The 14,408-nt window shown below is 38.3% G+C and overlaps 2 protein-coding genes and 1 long non-coding RNA gene across 9 annotated transcripts; 2 read left to right on the top strand and 1 right to left on the bottom strand.

Moving 5' to 3' along the window:
• The first annotated feature begins 205 nt into the window (after positions 1-205).
• LOC113319447 (pentatricopeptide repeat-containing protein At5g46100-like) lies at positions 206-3,459 on the top strand. 4 transcript variants are annotated; one of them, XM_026567704.1, is made up of 3 exons: positions 206-1,243; positions 1,357-2,895; positions 3,325-3,459. In XM_026567704.1, the coding sequence occupies exon 2, from the start codon at positions 1,390-1,392 to the stop codon at positions 2,824-2,826; it is 1,437 nt and encodes a 478-aa protein (XP_026423489.1). In that variant the 5' UTR covers positions 206-1,243; positions 1,357-1,389; the 3' UTR covers positions 2,827-2,895; positions 3,325-3,459. The 4 variants fall into 4 exon arrangements, with proteins under 4 accessions (XP_026423489.1, XP_026423485.1, XP_026423488.1 ...); XM_026567700.1 differs by having other exon boundaries at positions 206-594; positions 1,069-2,895; XM_026567703.1 differs by having other exon boundaries at positions 206-594; positions 1,203-2,895.
• LOC113319448 (protein DMP4-like) lies at positions 3,379-4,275 on the bottom strand. Its single transcript, XM_026567705.1, has one exon. It carries the CDS (start codon positions 4,137-4,139, stop codon positions 3,501-3,503), a length of 639 nt encoding a protein of 212 aa, XP_026423490.1. The 5' UTR covers positions 4,140-4,275; the 3' UTR covers positions 3,379-3,500.
• Positions 4,276-10,269: 5,994 nt separating this feature from the next.
• On the top strand, positions 10,270-12,770 carry LOC113319245. Of its 4 annotated transcripts, none has more exons than XR_003345261.1 (6): positions 10,270-10,398; positions 10,531-11,057; positions 11,140-11,189; positions 11,283-11,360; positions 11,978-12,044; positions 12,127-12,770. It is a non-coding gene; the product is annotated as an uncharacterized LOC113319245 (long non-coding RNA). The 4 variants fall into 4 exon arrangements; XR_003345263.1 differs by having other exon boundaries at positions 10,531-10,612; positions 10,841-11,057; positions 11,978-12,770; XR_003345260.1 differs by having other exon boundaries at positions 11,978-12,770.
• The last annotated feature ends 1,638 nt before the right edge of the window (positions 12,771-14,408 follow it).

The raw sequence follows: 14,408 nt of genomic DNA on the forward strand, positions 1-14,408 counted from the left end.
CATACCCGTCCCAACCCCATTCTTATGAAAAACGGGTAGGAGATGAATTTTGGTTTTTTGAACGGGATAGGGGATGAGATTCAAGATCCCGCCCCATACCCGCCCCTACCTATAAGACAGTGTGTAATCCATCCAATTTGGTGAGCAACATTAAAAAAAAAAACAAAAAAATGGAAAAAATGGCCAAACAATCATATATCCCAAAATGTAGATATTGAAAGTTCTGTCACAAGGTCCTGCAGGTTATCTCGACACTCGCAGAAATGGATTGTCACCCTATAGGTACTCCCAGTTAAGGAAATCAGTTTATGTGCCCGCGGCAGTACTGCATACGGGGGTGGAATATGTCGTCTTAACTTTGCAGGTAAAGAAGTAACTGGGAAAGAAAAAGACTCCACGGCCAAAATGGATACGGCCTAAAAGGTTTGGAAATAATAGGGCGTTCCACGTTATTTTATTGAAGATTTCCGCACTTTTCTGAAGTAGAATATATGAGTTAATCGACCTTCATATTTCTGGTTTCGGATGCTGATCTCTGTTTCCGATCATCAATATTTAAGAGTTTCAACCTCAATTCATCCGCATTTTCAGCAGGTAAAATCAAATTTTGCTATGTATTCTACCTGTTCGGTAAAATGTTCATAAGAACTAATCTACCTCTCCCGCTTTTGTGTGCATTAGAGACTTCAGACTTCCTTCTTCTACAGAATTATATTTTTTGCTTTTATGTTCCTGAAATGAATTAAAACACACCCTTCTCTGGAAACTGAGTAACATCCTCTTTAGATGGGAGTCTGGGTCCGTGCTTGTGACTGAATTTGTAGTTTGTAAAGTCCCATTTCTGATCCAAATTATGCACTAGTATGAAAAGCTAAAAACATGTTTTGGTTTTAAATTTGCTCATATTAGCAGATATGTAAAAGGGCTTCGGTAATCTGGGGTTTTGGTATTCTCTCAATGAGTAGTGTGTGAAACTAAAACAACTTCACATTCCATGCATACTCTTCAAAACTTTCGTTCTTCTGCTTATAAGAAATTCTAAGTATCTGTATCAATTTTAAACTGTAGCTATTTCACTGCAAGCAGTTATGCGCTGTGGTTATCATTAGTAGTTTAACAAGTGCGGATAATCTGCTTCTCGACTTGATGTAATTGGTTTCGAGCTAAGTTCACATTCTAAGTTCATTAACGAATCATTTCAGAGATTTGGTTCAAGACTTGATGCAAGTACTTTCCACCCTAGGTAATTGTATCGAGTTGCAGTTTTCTCTTGTTACGTTGATCATAAATAAGAGAGTTTACCTGTACCGTAGCGTAGCTAATTCCTTTTTGCGTTGAAGCACCTTGACAAGGAAGAGAGCTGGTCTGTACAAGTTAGGGAAAGTTACAATGGGACTCAAGACAGCGACCAAATGGCCAAAGCAAATCAATCCAGCCTTAGTTCAGAAGTTGATTCTGCGGGAACGAGATATTCAGAAAGCGGTCATCATATTTGATTCAGCCACAACAGAGTACGCTAATGGATTTCGACATGATCAGAATACTTTTAGCGTAATGATTTCTAAATTAGCTTCTGCCAACCAGTTCAGGTCAGCTGAGGACCTCCTCGATAGGATGAAGAAAGAGAAATGTAACTTAACCGAAGACATATTTCTCTCTGTCTGCAGAGCATATGGACGGGTTCACAGGCCTTTGGACTCCCTTAGGATTTTTCACAAAATGAAGGATTTGCAGTGCGAGCGCACTAAAAAATCTTACGTTACAGTGTTTTCCATACTTGTTTCTGAAAACCAGTTAAAGGTGGCCCAAAAGTTCCATAGAGATATGAAAGAAGAGGGTATTTCACCAAATGTCGCTTTCCTCGATGTTTTGATTAAGGCCCTCAGCATGAACAAGAGTACCATAGATGCAGCACTTGCAGTGTTCAAAGAAATGCCTGATAAGGGGCATATTCCTGATTCTTACACATATGGTACACTTATCAGTGGCTTATGTAAATTGGGGATGGTTGATGAAGCAAAAAGGCTGTTCAAAGATATGGAGACAAAAGGTTGTTCACCCACAGTTATTACTTATACCTGCTTGATACATAGTTTATGCCGTTCTAGCAACTTGGGTGAAGCAATGAAATTGCTAAAAGAGATGGGTAGCAAAGGAATTGAACCCAATGTAGTTACATTCAGTTCTCTAATGGATGGTCTGTGTCAAGGTGGCCGTTCATTAGAAGCCCTCGAGCTACTGGCAAATATGATAGCTAAGCGCCTTACTCCAAACGTGATAACTTACAGTTCATTAATTAACGGACTATTGAAAGAAGGGAAACTTCAAGAAGCAGTAGAGATTCTTGACAGAATGAAACTTCAAGGATTGAGACCGGATGTAGTGTTGTACAGTAACCTCGTAACCTGTCTATGTGAGTGCTCTAAGTTTCGCGAGGCTGCAAACTTCCTCGATGAGATGGTCCTTGGTAAAGTCTCACCTGGATGTGTAACTTGGGGTCTTCACATTAAGATGCATAATATGGTAGTACAGGGGCTGTGTGAGAAAGATCTGGGTCGAGCTTTTCAAGTGTACTTGAGTATGCGAACTCGAGGCATTTCACGTAACCAGTCAACTTATAGTTCTCTGGTAGATTGTTTTTGTTCGACAGGAGATGCTCGGAAAGCTTATCGTGTAATTCATGAAATGGTGCTTGATGGGTTTGTTCCCGATGAGGCCACATGGAATGCTATTGTAAGTGGATTCTTGTGCCGAAAGAAAGTGCATGAAGCTGCTGAGTTAGTACAGCTCGAGTTGGTGGGAGAGTTTCTTAAGCCTATGGTGTAAAACTGTAAATCTTGAGTTTCGGCTGGTAATGAAGCAGTGATGCTGGACAACAGGTAAAGCCATTAAATGGTATGAGCTTTTTCTCCTTTTTTGATATTCTTGTCATGTCTTACTGGGGGACCTAGAGTAAGAATTTTGGAGTCAAATGCGACTTAAGCTATGGGACAATTTCGATTGCTTGAAATGTAAGATAGATACGAGTCATCAGAATAGTACCCATAGTTTGCTGGTTGTGATCAAGTGAACCAATTTTGGGTTTGTTTTTAGCCTAGGTATCGGCGTATGACTCAGTGTCTCAGTTCATATTCTTTTAATCCACTTTATATGCAGAGTATAATCTGGATATTGAATCAGAATTGATCACATGAAGTGCATGTGATATTCTTAGAATTTATCCATTAAATAAGAGTCTGTCTTTGAATTGTTTTAAACTCGTAACCTTTGTTGGCAATAGCATAAGATTATTTTAACAGGTATCATTTGATGACCTCGTTTCAGGTGGCAGACTGGTTTTGTTTTTCACTATCCAGTGAAGATCCTGCGTGCATAATGTAAACTCTAACGCAAACTGAAAAAGGAGCACATATTGGATGTATGTGATAAAATACACTGATTCCTAATGAACCTCGTCAGGTTTACATATGAATGAATTAGGTGTACCAATAAAACAGAAGTTACTTAGCAGAGAGGGGAAAGCCGATCCCGTGGCGTTCGGTAGGGAATGCAACAAACATCATACTGCAAAGGACACCAATACCGACTGGTAAGTTCGTAAGGAGCTCCTTGACTTCATCTGATGGTGTTGGGTAGAAGCACTTCACAACATTCTGATCAAACAAGGCAACAGCTCCGAATACCAGAACAGACATGAAAGCATGCACGAAATCCATAAACCTTAAACGGTATCGTGCTGCCACTTCAGGCATCATGCAGCAAGAGCCATCAATAATGTACAATCCTCGAAAAGTTGCAACCCCGTAAAGTACCTTATCGTTTTGAGCCCTAAAGCTATCAGTGAAACATAAGAAGAAACACGAGAGTCCACAGAGGATCAGAAGAGACGCTGTCATTGTCTGGCTGACTACATCACACTGACCTTGGTTTGTGAAAATTGGTGCTAGAAGTTGGAATGCAAGAACAGAACCTGTAGGGAGGAGATTGGCTAACTGAGCAGTGCTTCTGAACGTTTGGTTTATGGCCTTCTGTATCGGGGTCTGTTCTTCAGCACATAATACAAATTTGTTCTCTTCTAAAAGGGGCTGCGTTTGTTCATCGATGTGCCTAGATTCCTCGTTCTCTACTTTAATCTCCATTATTGTTCAATCTTCTGTCTCTTTATCTCTCTTAGGGAGGAAAATGATGTCTATTTATAAGTAGAAGGAGATTTATGTTTGACTAGAAGAAAAGGGAGAGAGAGGGTTTGCATGTAATGATGCCTTGCAAGAAACTGAAACTTAATGAAACTGAAACTGATGAATCTTAGGAAAAAAGCAATGTTTCACAAGAATTGCAGGAGGGTGCTTTTTGGCTTTTGGTTTTGGTGTTTTTTTGCTTTTGGTTTTATGCGTTTCAATATTGCCAAGGAGGTTGTCAAGGAAAGCTATAATGGGTCTTTACGTATACACTTCTGGTATCGTCAGTTCTTTTTTTCATTTCCTTTTTCTGTAATTTTTTGGCTGTGCACCTGGAACATCTTCCACAGCCGAGTTGGATGAGATCCTATGTGCCACCTAAGTTTATCAGCTGCCAGATGACGCCAATAACAAAGTTGGTTTCATTTGGCTCTTTACTTTCTATGGTCTCAAGGTTTTGGAGTACAGCAACAATTTAGTTGGTTATGTGATCGGAATTGCGGTTGTAGATTGTTTTATTGTTTTGCTGAGACGCAAAGTAAGGAAATCGTGTTGGTGTTTCGTTAAGTAGAATGAAAAGTTCGTTTTATTTGGTTTTCTACTTTTGGTGAATGAAAAGTGAAAAAATATGTCGTGCAAAATTAGTGTGAAACTAGTACTCATCTTTTAGCGGAAATGGGCCGTTTAACTCCAGAACAGCTTGCTAGCACTTTCCATGCTTGTGAGAGTCATTTGCTGAAATTTCATTGGAAAAATATACTCTCTGCGTCACTAATAAATACGTATTATTTAGTTATTTTTGAAGAGAAATTTATCATATTAAACATGACAAAACTAGTGACAAAACACCTAGGTAACCAATTTTGTGGTACAAAAAATCCAGCCATATTATTTTTAATAAATTAAAACAATTTCATAAAAAAGTGGCACAAAAACCCCGGGTCAAATAATAATGAGCAAATTTAGTTTTGTCTACTTTAAAAAAACCCAAACATACCCTTTTAGCTTTTCTTCTTCTTCTTTTTTCTTCTTCTCCCCACCACCATCACTACCAGCGGCAATAACAGATCTCTACAGCAGCAGAAATTTTATGCTCCCCCGACCACACTACTGCGCCTCCGTATCTCACCACTACCACCACCCTCCTCCGCCTCCTTCAATTCCTTAACCATCAACACCATTACCACCACCACCCCCAACCTTAATTAAAACCCTAACCATAGTTTCATTTTCAAATTCAGAAGAAAACACAGGTGGATCTGGTGATGTTTTGATATTTATGTAAGATTAGATGAATAAATTGTTGAAATTAGGGTTGTGAATGTAACTTCAATTGAAGAACAAGAAGAACATGGATGGGTTGGTGACGAATTGATGATTGAGATCGATTTTCAAGGAAGAGATGACGGAGTGGTGATGTCAAATTTGATAACCTAATTTGTCTCATCGGCGATAGCGGTAAGAAATCACAAATTTCTTGTAATTTTTTGTTAAATTTTCATCAAATTTGTTGGTGGAATTAGTCTGTGAGGGATCTAATTTGATGATCTTTTTTTGGTCGAAGACTTTATGATTTTTGAACTAATTTTTCATTTGAAGTTTGACAAGGATCTGTATATTATTGAATGTGTACATGGATCTGTACTGAAATTTTTCTGAATCAAATTTGGTTGGTTACATTTAAGCCAAGGATTAGATGTGGATACAGAGGAGAATGAAATTATAATCGATTTGATAATCAAGGAACCAAATGTGAAATTGAAATGGAAATGCTAATTTCACAAAACTAGGATGAGTCTTTTGGTTGTTGTTTGATGGTGGTAGTGATTGGTTGAGATGATTCTGCGATGGATTGAGTTGTCGATTGACAAGAAGAGATGTTGAACTGAAATGGGTTTTGTGGTGTTGGGTTTTAATAGATTTGATTGTTTGTTTTGTTCCTAGGTTATGACTGAGATGGATTTGTTGATGACAGTGGTGACTGTAATCTAAACTGAACTGCAGGTGATGGATTAGGATGCATATGGAACTGGGTAATAAGTCTGTTCATAATCATGGCGGCAGTGGCGGCGGAGGTGGTGGTGAGATAGCAAATATGAAATTGGTGGTAAGACATAAAGATCTTGCTCAAATTGTTGCTTGTATCAAATAGTATCTTGAGAAAGTTGTTGTTGCTGGTGAGCCTGTCTCTAACCTGCTTGAAATTAGTCGTGCCCATCTAAATGAAAAGTTTGTAGTTTTTTTTTTGAATGAAAATTAAGTTTATTTGGGTTTAGGATTGATTGGGTTTCACATTTTGACTGACCAGAAACTTTCTTTTGACAAATTTGAGTTCAAACTAGATATCAAAACCTCCTTTGGATATTTAGTATCGATTGGATATCGGCACGCTTGTGGAACAAGGTCCGAAGAGTCACTTTTCCACATTGGAGCAACTCTTGGCATGGGAGAATAAGCTATACCAGGAAGTTAAGGTATGCAGAATTGTACTGCTTGTTTGTGACACAAAATGAGAACCACTAGACTAGGATATTGAACATTGAATTCATTATAAATTGGAAATTTGACCTTTGATAATTCAGATTTTAATTTGCGTGTGAAGCCATTAGGTGTCTTGTTGAGTTTCAATGTAACGTGGAACATTAGTCTTAGTCTTAGTGATTGCTTATATGTGTTATATGTTGCTTGATTTTTAGGCTCTTGAAGGGGAAAATATTGAGCATGAGAAGAAGTTATCAACATTGCAATCTTTGGAATATAGGGGAATTGGAGAAGCTAAATTGGACAAGACAAAAAGCATCTGTAAAGAAGCTGCAGTCAATGATTTTGGTAACATCACAGCTGTGTCCACTACTTCATATGTTATCGTCCAAGTTAGGGACACTGAGCTTATTCAACTAGTTGAATATGCCACGGGTAACTCAATTTTCCTTGTTCAATTTTTTCTTTAATCTACATGCTGCCAGTGTCAGGAAGTTGCTTGCATCTTAATTGTTTAGTGTTTGTAGCCTATCCAACCTTGAAATTAAATAAATCTCATGCTTAAGAATTTCATTTGTCACAATATGCATGACTTTCGCCCGATTATACTCTCCTAGGTGTCCTGATATCTTTGTTCTTGTTTGGTTATCAACTCTGTATATGTTGACCTACGTTCGTAGCTAGTAAAATGCGATGTAATCAACAATGGATGTTTGATTTGTGTTGATAGTCACAAAACTCACATCAGAGACTTCGAACTTGTCTACAACTTGTTCATTAACCATGTGCTAAGTAATAAGAAATTACTTATTTATGCCATAAAATTATGAAATGCAGGTTCATGTACATGTGGAGGTCAATGAATCAATAACATGCAGGTTCATGTACATGTGCAGTTGAATTATGACGAAACCAATTATGGTTTCATCTTATTTATGATGAAACCAATTATGGTTTCATCCTATTTATGATGAAACCAAAATTGGTTCCATCTATCAATGAACATGTATAATACCTCTTATAATTTTTCTTACAGTTGAATTCTCATGAAACCAATTATGGTTTCATCTTATTTATGATGAAACCAAAATTGGTTTCCTCGTATTTTTGGGAGGTGGTGGTGGTGGGCGGTCGTGGTGCTGGTTTTGGTCGGCGGTGGTCGACAGTGGTGGTGCTGGCTGGTAGGGTGGCTGGTATTGGTGGTGCAATTACGTAGTATCGGTGGTGGTGGTGGTGGTGGTGGTCGGAGGTGGTGGCGGTGGTGGTCGACAATGGTGGTGCTGGATGGTAGGGTGGCTGGCAGTGGTGGTGCAATTGCGCAGTATCGGTGGCGGTGGCGGGCGACGGGGCGGTGTGTCGTGGCGGCGGCGGCGGTGGTGGTCGGTAGCGGCGGCGGAGGTGGTGGTCGGAGGTGGCGGCGGTGGTCGGTGGAGGCGGTGTCGGAAGATGGCGGTGGTCGGAGGTGTGGCGGTGGCGGCGGTGGTCGGAGGTGGTGGCGGTGGTTATCGGTGGCGGCGGCGGTCGGTGGTGGAAAGTGGCGGTGCTTATTGGTGGTTGTTTATTTCTTGTTGGGGGTGACAATATAATAAGAATTAAAGTGGGGTTGATTTTTGTTTTTGTTGGGGTGATTTAAACTAGAAGGGTAATATAGACAGTTTATATTAAATGGGGTTTTTGTGAACATTTTGTTATTTGGAGTTTTTGTATATGGATTGTGACACCTTTGGGGTTATAACTCGCGGACCAATAACAAAACAATTTGTTTTGTTGGGTTATAACTCGCGGACCGATAACAGGGATGGGTTAGTGACGAATTGATGGTTGGTGACGAATTGATAATTGATGAAACCAATTTTGGTTTCATCATAAATACGATGAAACCATAATTGGTTTCATCGTATTTATGATGAAACCAAAATTGGTTCCATCTATCAATGAACATGTATAATACCTCTTATAATTTTTCTTACAGTTGAATTCTCATGAAACCAATTATGGTTTCATCTTATTTATGATGAAATCAAAATCGGTTTCATCGTATTTATGATGAAACCAAAATTGGTTTCCTCGTATTTTTGGGAGGTGGTGGTGGTGGGCGGTCGTGGTGCTGGTTTTGGTCGGCGGTGGTCGACAGTGGTGGTGCTGGCTGGTATTGGTGGTGCAATTACGTAGTATCGGTGGTGGTGGTGGTCGGAGGTGGTGGCGGTGGTGGTCGACAATGGTGGTGCTGGATGGTAGGGTGGATGACAGTGGTGGTGCAATTGCGCAGTATCGGTGGCGGCGGCGGGCGGCGGGTCGGTGGTGGTCGGTGGTGGTGGCGGCGGTGGTGGTCGGTGGCGGCGGCGGCGGTGGTGGTCAGCGGTGGTGGTCGGTGGAGGCGGAAGGTGGCGTTGGCAGTGGTCGGAGGTGGTGGCGGTGGCGGCGGTGGTCGGAGGTGGTGGCGGTGGTTATCGGTGGCGGCGGCGGTCGGTGGTGGAAAGTGGCGGTGCTTATTGGTGGTTGTTTATTTCTTGTTTGGAGGTGACAATATAATAAGAATTAAAGTGGGGTTGATTTTTGTTTTTGTTGGGGTGATTTAAACTAGAAGGGTAATATAGACAGTTTATATTAAATGGGGTTTTTGTGAACAATTTGTTTTGTTAGAGTTTTTGTATATGATTAGTGACACCTTTGGGGTTATAACTCGCAGACCGATAACAAAAAAATAATGATAATGTAAAATAGTCGATGAAGAAATCACTAGAAACGCAAAACCTAACACAACAAGAAAAAATTTTCGTATATGTAAATTTTCGTATAATCACTAGACAGTTTATATTAAATGGGGTTTTTGTGAACAATTTGTTTTGTTAGAGTTTTTATATATAATTAGTGACACCTTTGGGATTATAACTCGCAGACCGATAACAAAAAGATAATGATAAAAATAGTCGATGAAGAAATCACTAGAAACGCAAAACCTAACACAACAAGAAAAATTTTTCGTTTTCCCCGCCCACACAATCTCAATTGACATCCCGTTGATTTTATCAACGGTTGTGGACCAAACAATCTATACGAGTCAAATCTCATAATTATCACTAATTACTCTTTTTTTTTCCTCGATCAATAAAAAATTTTATTACTAAAAAGAAACCAGAAATTAAAAATTACAAGACAAATAAAAGATATAAAACAATATAAAAAACAGAAAAAAAAATACCCCAAGGCGCATAACCCAGGTCCTAATCTCTCATCCTTTAAAATGCTAAGTCATATAAGCTCCCACATCGCACGGTGAGTACGACACCCCCTCAAATTAAATTAGATAAAAACTTTGGGCATTAGTAAATCCGGAGAGGACATCTGGCAATATTCTATTTGTCAACACATTAAAACGTGAATTACACTATGTTTACATCCAGTATTTAACTGGCTGTTTGTAACACCGTCAGCAAAAACGTGGGTATACAATACTTATGTGTGAATTTACACGTAAGTAATTACTTACACTTGGTTTACACCGAAAATTTAACTGGACGTTACTAACGCCAGTTAGGTGTATAATACACCCGTGAAAAACTAAACCTATTCTTATTCTCGCATACATTATGGGGTTTATTTGGCTTCTCCGTTTAGTTTTCTTCTTAAATAAAAACGGCTGTGAAAGGAACCTATGCTGCTACTGATGAAACTGATTCATCAAGGAGAAGATGGTATTCACAGGGGGATGAATTGATGGAAAGTCAAATTGAAGATGGTATTCGCGATGATTTGTTTTTTAATTTATATTTTCTTATTAGTAATACTGTACAGCAATTTACTTTGTATGTACTAATTATGGTGTATTCTTACATATATCTACATTCTTTTGTTTCACTTGCTTTTACAGATTACAGAAATCATATGGTAAAGCTGTAAAACTTGGTTAGATGTTCGTGCTTTTCGATTCCCTTACGAGTTAATCTCATACGGTAATGTTCTTCACTTCTATGAGATGCTTTGGTGGGTTGGATTTTGTGGAAGGATGGGTTTGTTGTAATTGTGTTTTAGTGATAATTATATTGGAACTGACTTGCCGATACAATAATGTGTTTTTATGTGAAATATGTAAGTGCACATCAAGTGTTCGATAGTTTGTTGGTAAGAAAAAAAGTATTGGTTTTAGTGATAATAGTAAAAATGAGCTGCTGTGATCGCAGGGAATTCGATTTGTTGGTGTAACTAAATTAGGTTCTTAGTACGTCGCTGATGGCTTTGCACAGGGATGTAGCACCAGCAAGTTCAACTTACACTTATCAAGGCTGCAAATGATCCTTTGATCGTTAGAGTGGCCTCCTACTCTGGCTTGGCAAAAATTACAAAATTGGAACGATATGTATACTAAGTTATCTGTTAAATTGATGGGGCCATTCAGAGGTATATACTTACTCATATCTGTTAGATTGTTAAGCCGAAAAGCTAACAACGAGGTTTATACAAATTCTTGATATTCATGTAGTTGGTAGCAAAAATGGGAGGAAGCAGTTGTAGTTGCGGTCTGCTTTTTAGGTAATTAATAAAGTTTTGTTGCTTATTTATATTTTCAAAATTGGTAAAAGTTACAAACAAACACGTAATAATGACCACCTACCTACTTTGCAGGGAAGTTCTCATCTCAACAATTGCTGCAGAGGTCTAATTCAATCTTAACAGGCATGAAATTCATATGACCAGAGACAGGTAGGTCCTGTTCTAAATCTTTTATGGTGTCGATTTTATGATTATATATCTTGATCCCGATGACAAACCGAATGTTATCGCATCTGTTGTGAACTCTTTCTGCTCAATATAAAATTCAGATGCCTATTCCAGAAATAACTCAAAATTCATTTTATTAGGTACTGCACCTAAGGTTGCTTGAATTTATAATGTTCGATGTGTAACTTCGAGAGTTACAAGTAAAGAGTTATACCCGGCTGACCATACATGATACTCCTATTCCAAACACTTTAAAGTTCAATTTAGGTTGCACCGTCTCAAGATTATTATTAGAAACTACCCACTGATACCAAACAATTAAGGATCGTAATGACTTAGTGTTGTTTTTTTTTAATGTCCAAAATTAGGCTCAATTTTTTCACAAGTACATTCAGCTTTGGGATAGTGTTGCTATCTATAATCAGTTAATGTGTAAAATTAGGCTCAAGGTATGGTGTTTATTCATCGACTGATTTTGTTTTTAAATCATTGTTTTGGTCGTGAAGAAAGATTTCCTCACGATTTACAATATTTACCATATCTTAAATAGTTGTCTGAAGTCATCATTAACTCTTCCTTGCATTTTATGTGTGCTACAGATATTGTCTGAATATGACTCTTCCTTGAGCAGTGAACCATACATGCTCAAGAATTACACCTCTAATAGTTGAGTAGCTTGCCACAAGGGATGTTCACTTTTACTCCTGATCAGCTTTTAATTTGTCTTCTTCTTATTAAATTTCTACAGTTGCATACTTCTAAAAGACATCAAAAATGCATCAAAGACATGGCGAGGCGAGGCGAAGCCGCACGGTACGGGGTAAGGAGAACCCGAGCCACACCCAATCAGAAATTCTAAGCATGTACCAGGACGGGGTGAGGTAAAGCCAGTCCAAGTATGCATTGGAACGGGGCGAGGCGAAGCCGAGCCAAGTATGCGTTGGGAAGGGGCGAGGCGAAGCCGGGCCACAACGAATCAAAAATCTTAAACGTTGAGGTGGTTTACAGCGAAGCATGACTGCATTTTTGGTGATGACTTGGATATACATGCATAAGGGTAGTCTAGATGCTTATATCATATTCTTTTACAGTGGTTAATGTTAGTTACATCCAGCTAATCTGTTTCTCTTCTCCCGAATTTGTGTTTGGTTACTCCAAGAATATGTATCGTGAAGCAAGACACCTGAGCGTTATAGAACCATTATATGAATATGGACGGGACGAGGCGAAGCCACATCTCACCATACCAAAAATATAATTATGGGGTTGTTTGGTGGCCATTATTTTAATGGATTATCAGCCCATAGTCCATTATGCAGATTATAATGGATTCTATATGCGTTTGGTAACCATTATAACAATTGTTTATTTTAATTATAATTGAAAAAATCAATTATTCCATAAACAAGAAAAAGTTGTTTTGAAAATTTATTGTAATCAATTATTTTTTGTAAGAAACTCAAATTGAATTTTTTCTTCTTATTTTCTCTAATATCAAGAGAGAGACATCAAAACAACATAGGACTAAAAAAGTACCGTAAATCATTGCTCTTTCAATTATTTGAATAAAGTGTTTGGAAAAATTTATTTTAAAAATGATTATCGCATGGAATACACAATCAGGCAGTGCATGAGTTTGTTAAAGAAAGACTTTTATAAAAGAAACAACAACAATGGTTGCAAAAGAGTTAAAGTATTCCCACCTCTTTTGATGACAAGCCACGCCTACCTCGAGATCCACGATCCACTGGTTCATCCTCTGAATCGATCGTTGTTAATATAGACTCATTGTTAATCACACAAGAATTCTAAGAATCTAGCCAAAATGGCTCACACAAGAATCATACAAGAATCATTTATCAATTTTTGATTATCTATAATCATAAATAGATAATCATAAATTGTACCAAACAAGGCCTAAAAGTAAAAAGTTGATGGTAAATAGTTTTCGGGTCCGCTCGGTGCGTAGCACGGGCACAAAATCTAGTAAACTTTGTAATATTTTTGCCCTGGATTTTCCAGAGCACTTAAGAAATCTGGTTTATTTTGAAATTTATGACTAATCCCCCTTTCCAGGCCTGCACCTCTTCTTGACATTTTATTAGCACTAAAATTTATTTCCTTGTGGCAATGACTGAAACTGATTCTTATTGCACAACTCCTTACCATGCTACCTCTTTCAAAAAAAAAAAAAAAAACTCCTTACCATATTCCATCTAGCTTGAACAAACCAAGGAATTTTTCCATTCATTAAAGCACTTATTGCAGCCCTTGAGTCTGATGCACCAGCAAGTTCACCACACTCTTTTGAACTGCCCATTCTGTAGCCATTATTATTGCCATTATTCCTGCTATAAAATTTGTAGTTATACCTAAGCCTCTTGCCTCAACAAATACAAATTCCCCTCTACTGTCTCTACACACAAACCCCAAACCAGCATTCCCTGGGTCACCCCTTGAAGTTCCATCACAATACACTAGCAACTAATTCACAGCAGGAAGATAAAATCTTAGCTCCATGATCTTCTTCTCTCTTACTGGCCTCCTTTTCAAGTCAAAATTTCTAAGCACTTGGAAATCATAGCTGCATTCCCACATTTCTCCTTTCATCCTTATTGCACATTCCTTAGTAAATTGCATAATTTTTTTTTATTCTATTCATGTCTGGTTTCTCCTCCTCAAACACAATTTTGTTCCTCAAAAACCATAGTTCCATCATTGTAATTGATGCAGCTAATAACCATACTTCTTGAACTGCACTGCTCATGTGTTTAGCCCAATTCATTATATCAGTATATGACATAGGGTTCAAGAATACAAACATACTTCCTAGCCACTTCCAGATTATCTGGCTGTAATTGCAATGCCGTAGAATATGATCTAGATTTTCACTAGCATTACCACAAAAATAGCATTTGGAAGCTAAATTGTAACCCTTCTCCTGCATTTTTTCATATGTTGCACAAATACCCCTTACCATCTTCCATACATTACTAGCAGTGGATGGGTGTAGTACAAGATTCCACACCT

This window comes from Papaver somniferum, chromosome 10 (assembly GCF_003573695.1).
Source record: "Papaver somniferum cultivar HN1 chromosome 10, ASM357369v1, whole genome shotgun sequence".
In the NCBI taxonomy this organism is placed as follows: Eukaryota; Viridiplantae; Streptophyta; class Magnoliopsida; order Ranunculales; family Papaveraceae; genus Papaver; species Papaver somniferum.

Coding starts and splice junctions, on each gene's coding strand:
- LOC113319447 (XM_026567704.1), top strand. CDS start 1,390: ATGGGACTCAAGACAGCGACCAAATGGCCAAAGCAAATCAATCCAGCC.
- LOC113319448 (XM_026567705.1), bottom strand. CDS start 4,139: ATGGAGATTAAAGTAGAGAACGAGGAATCTAGGCACATCGATGAACAA.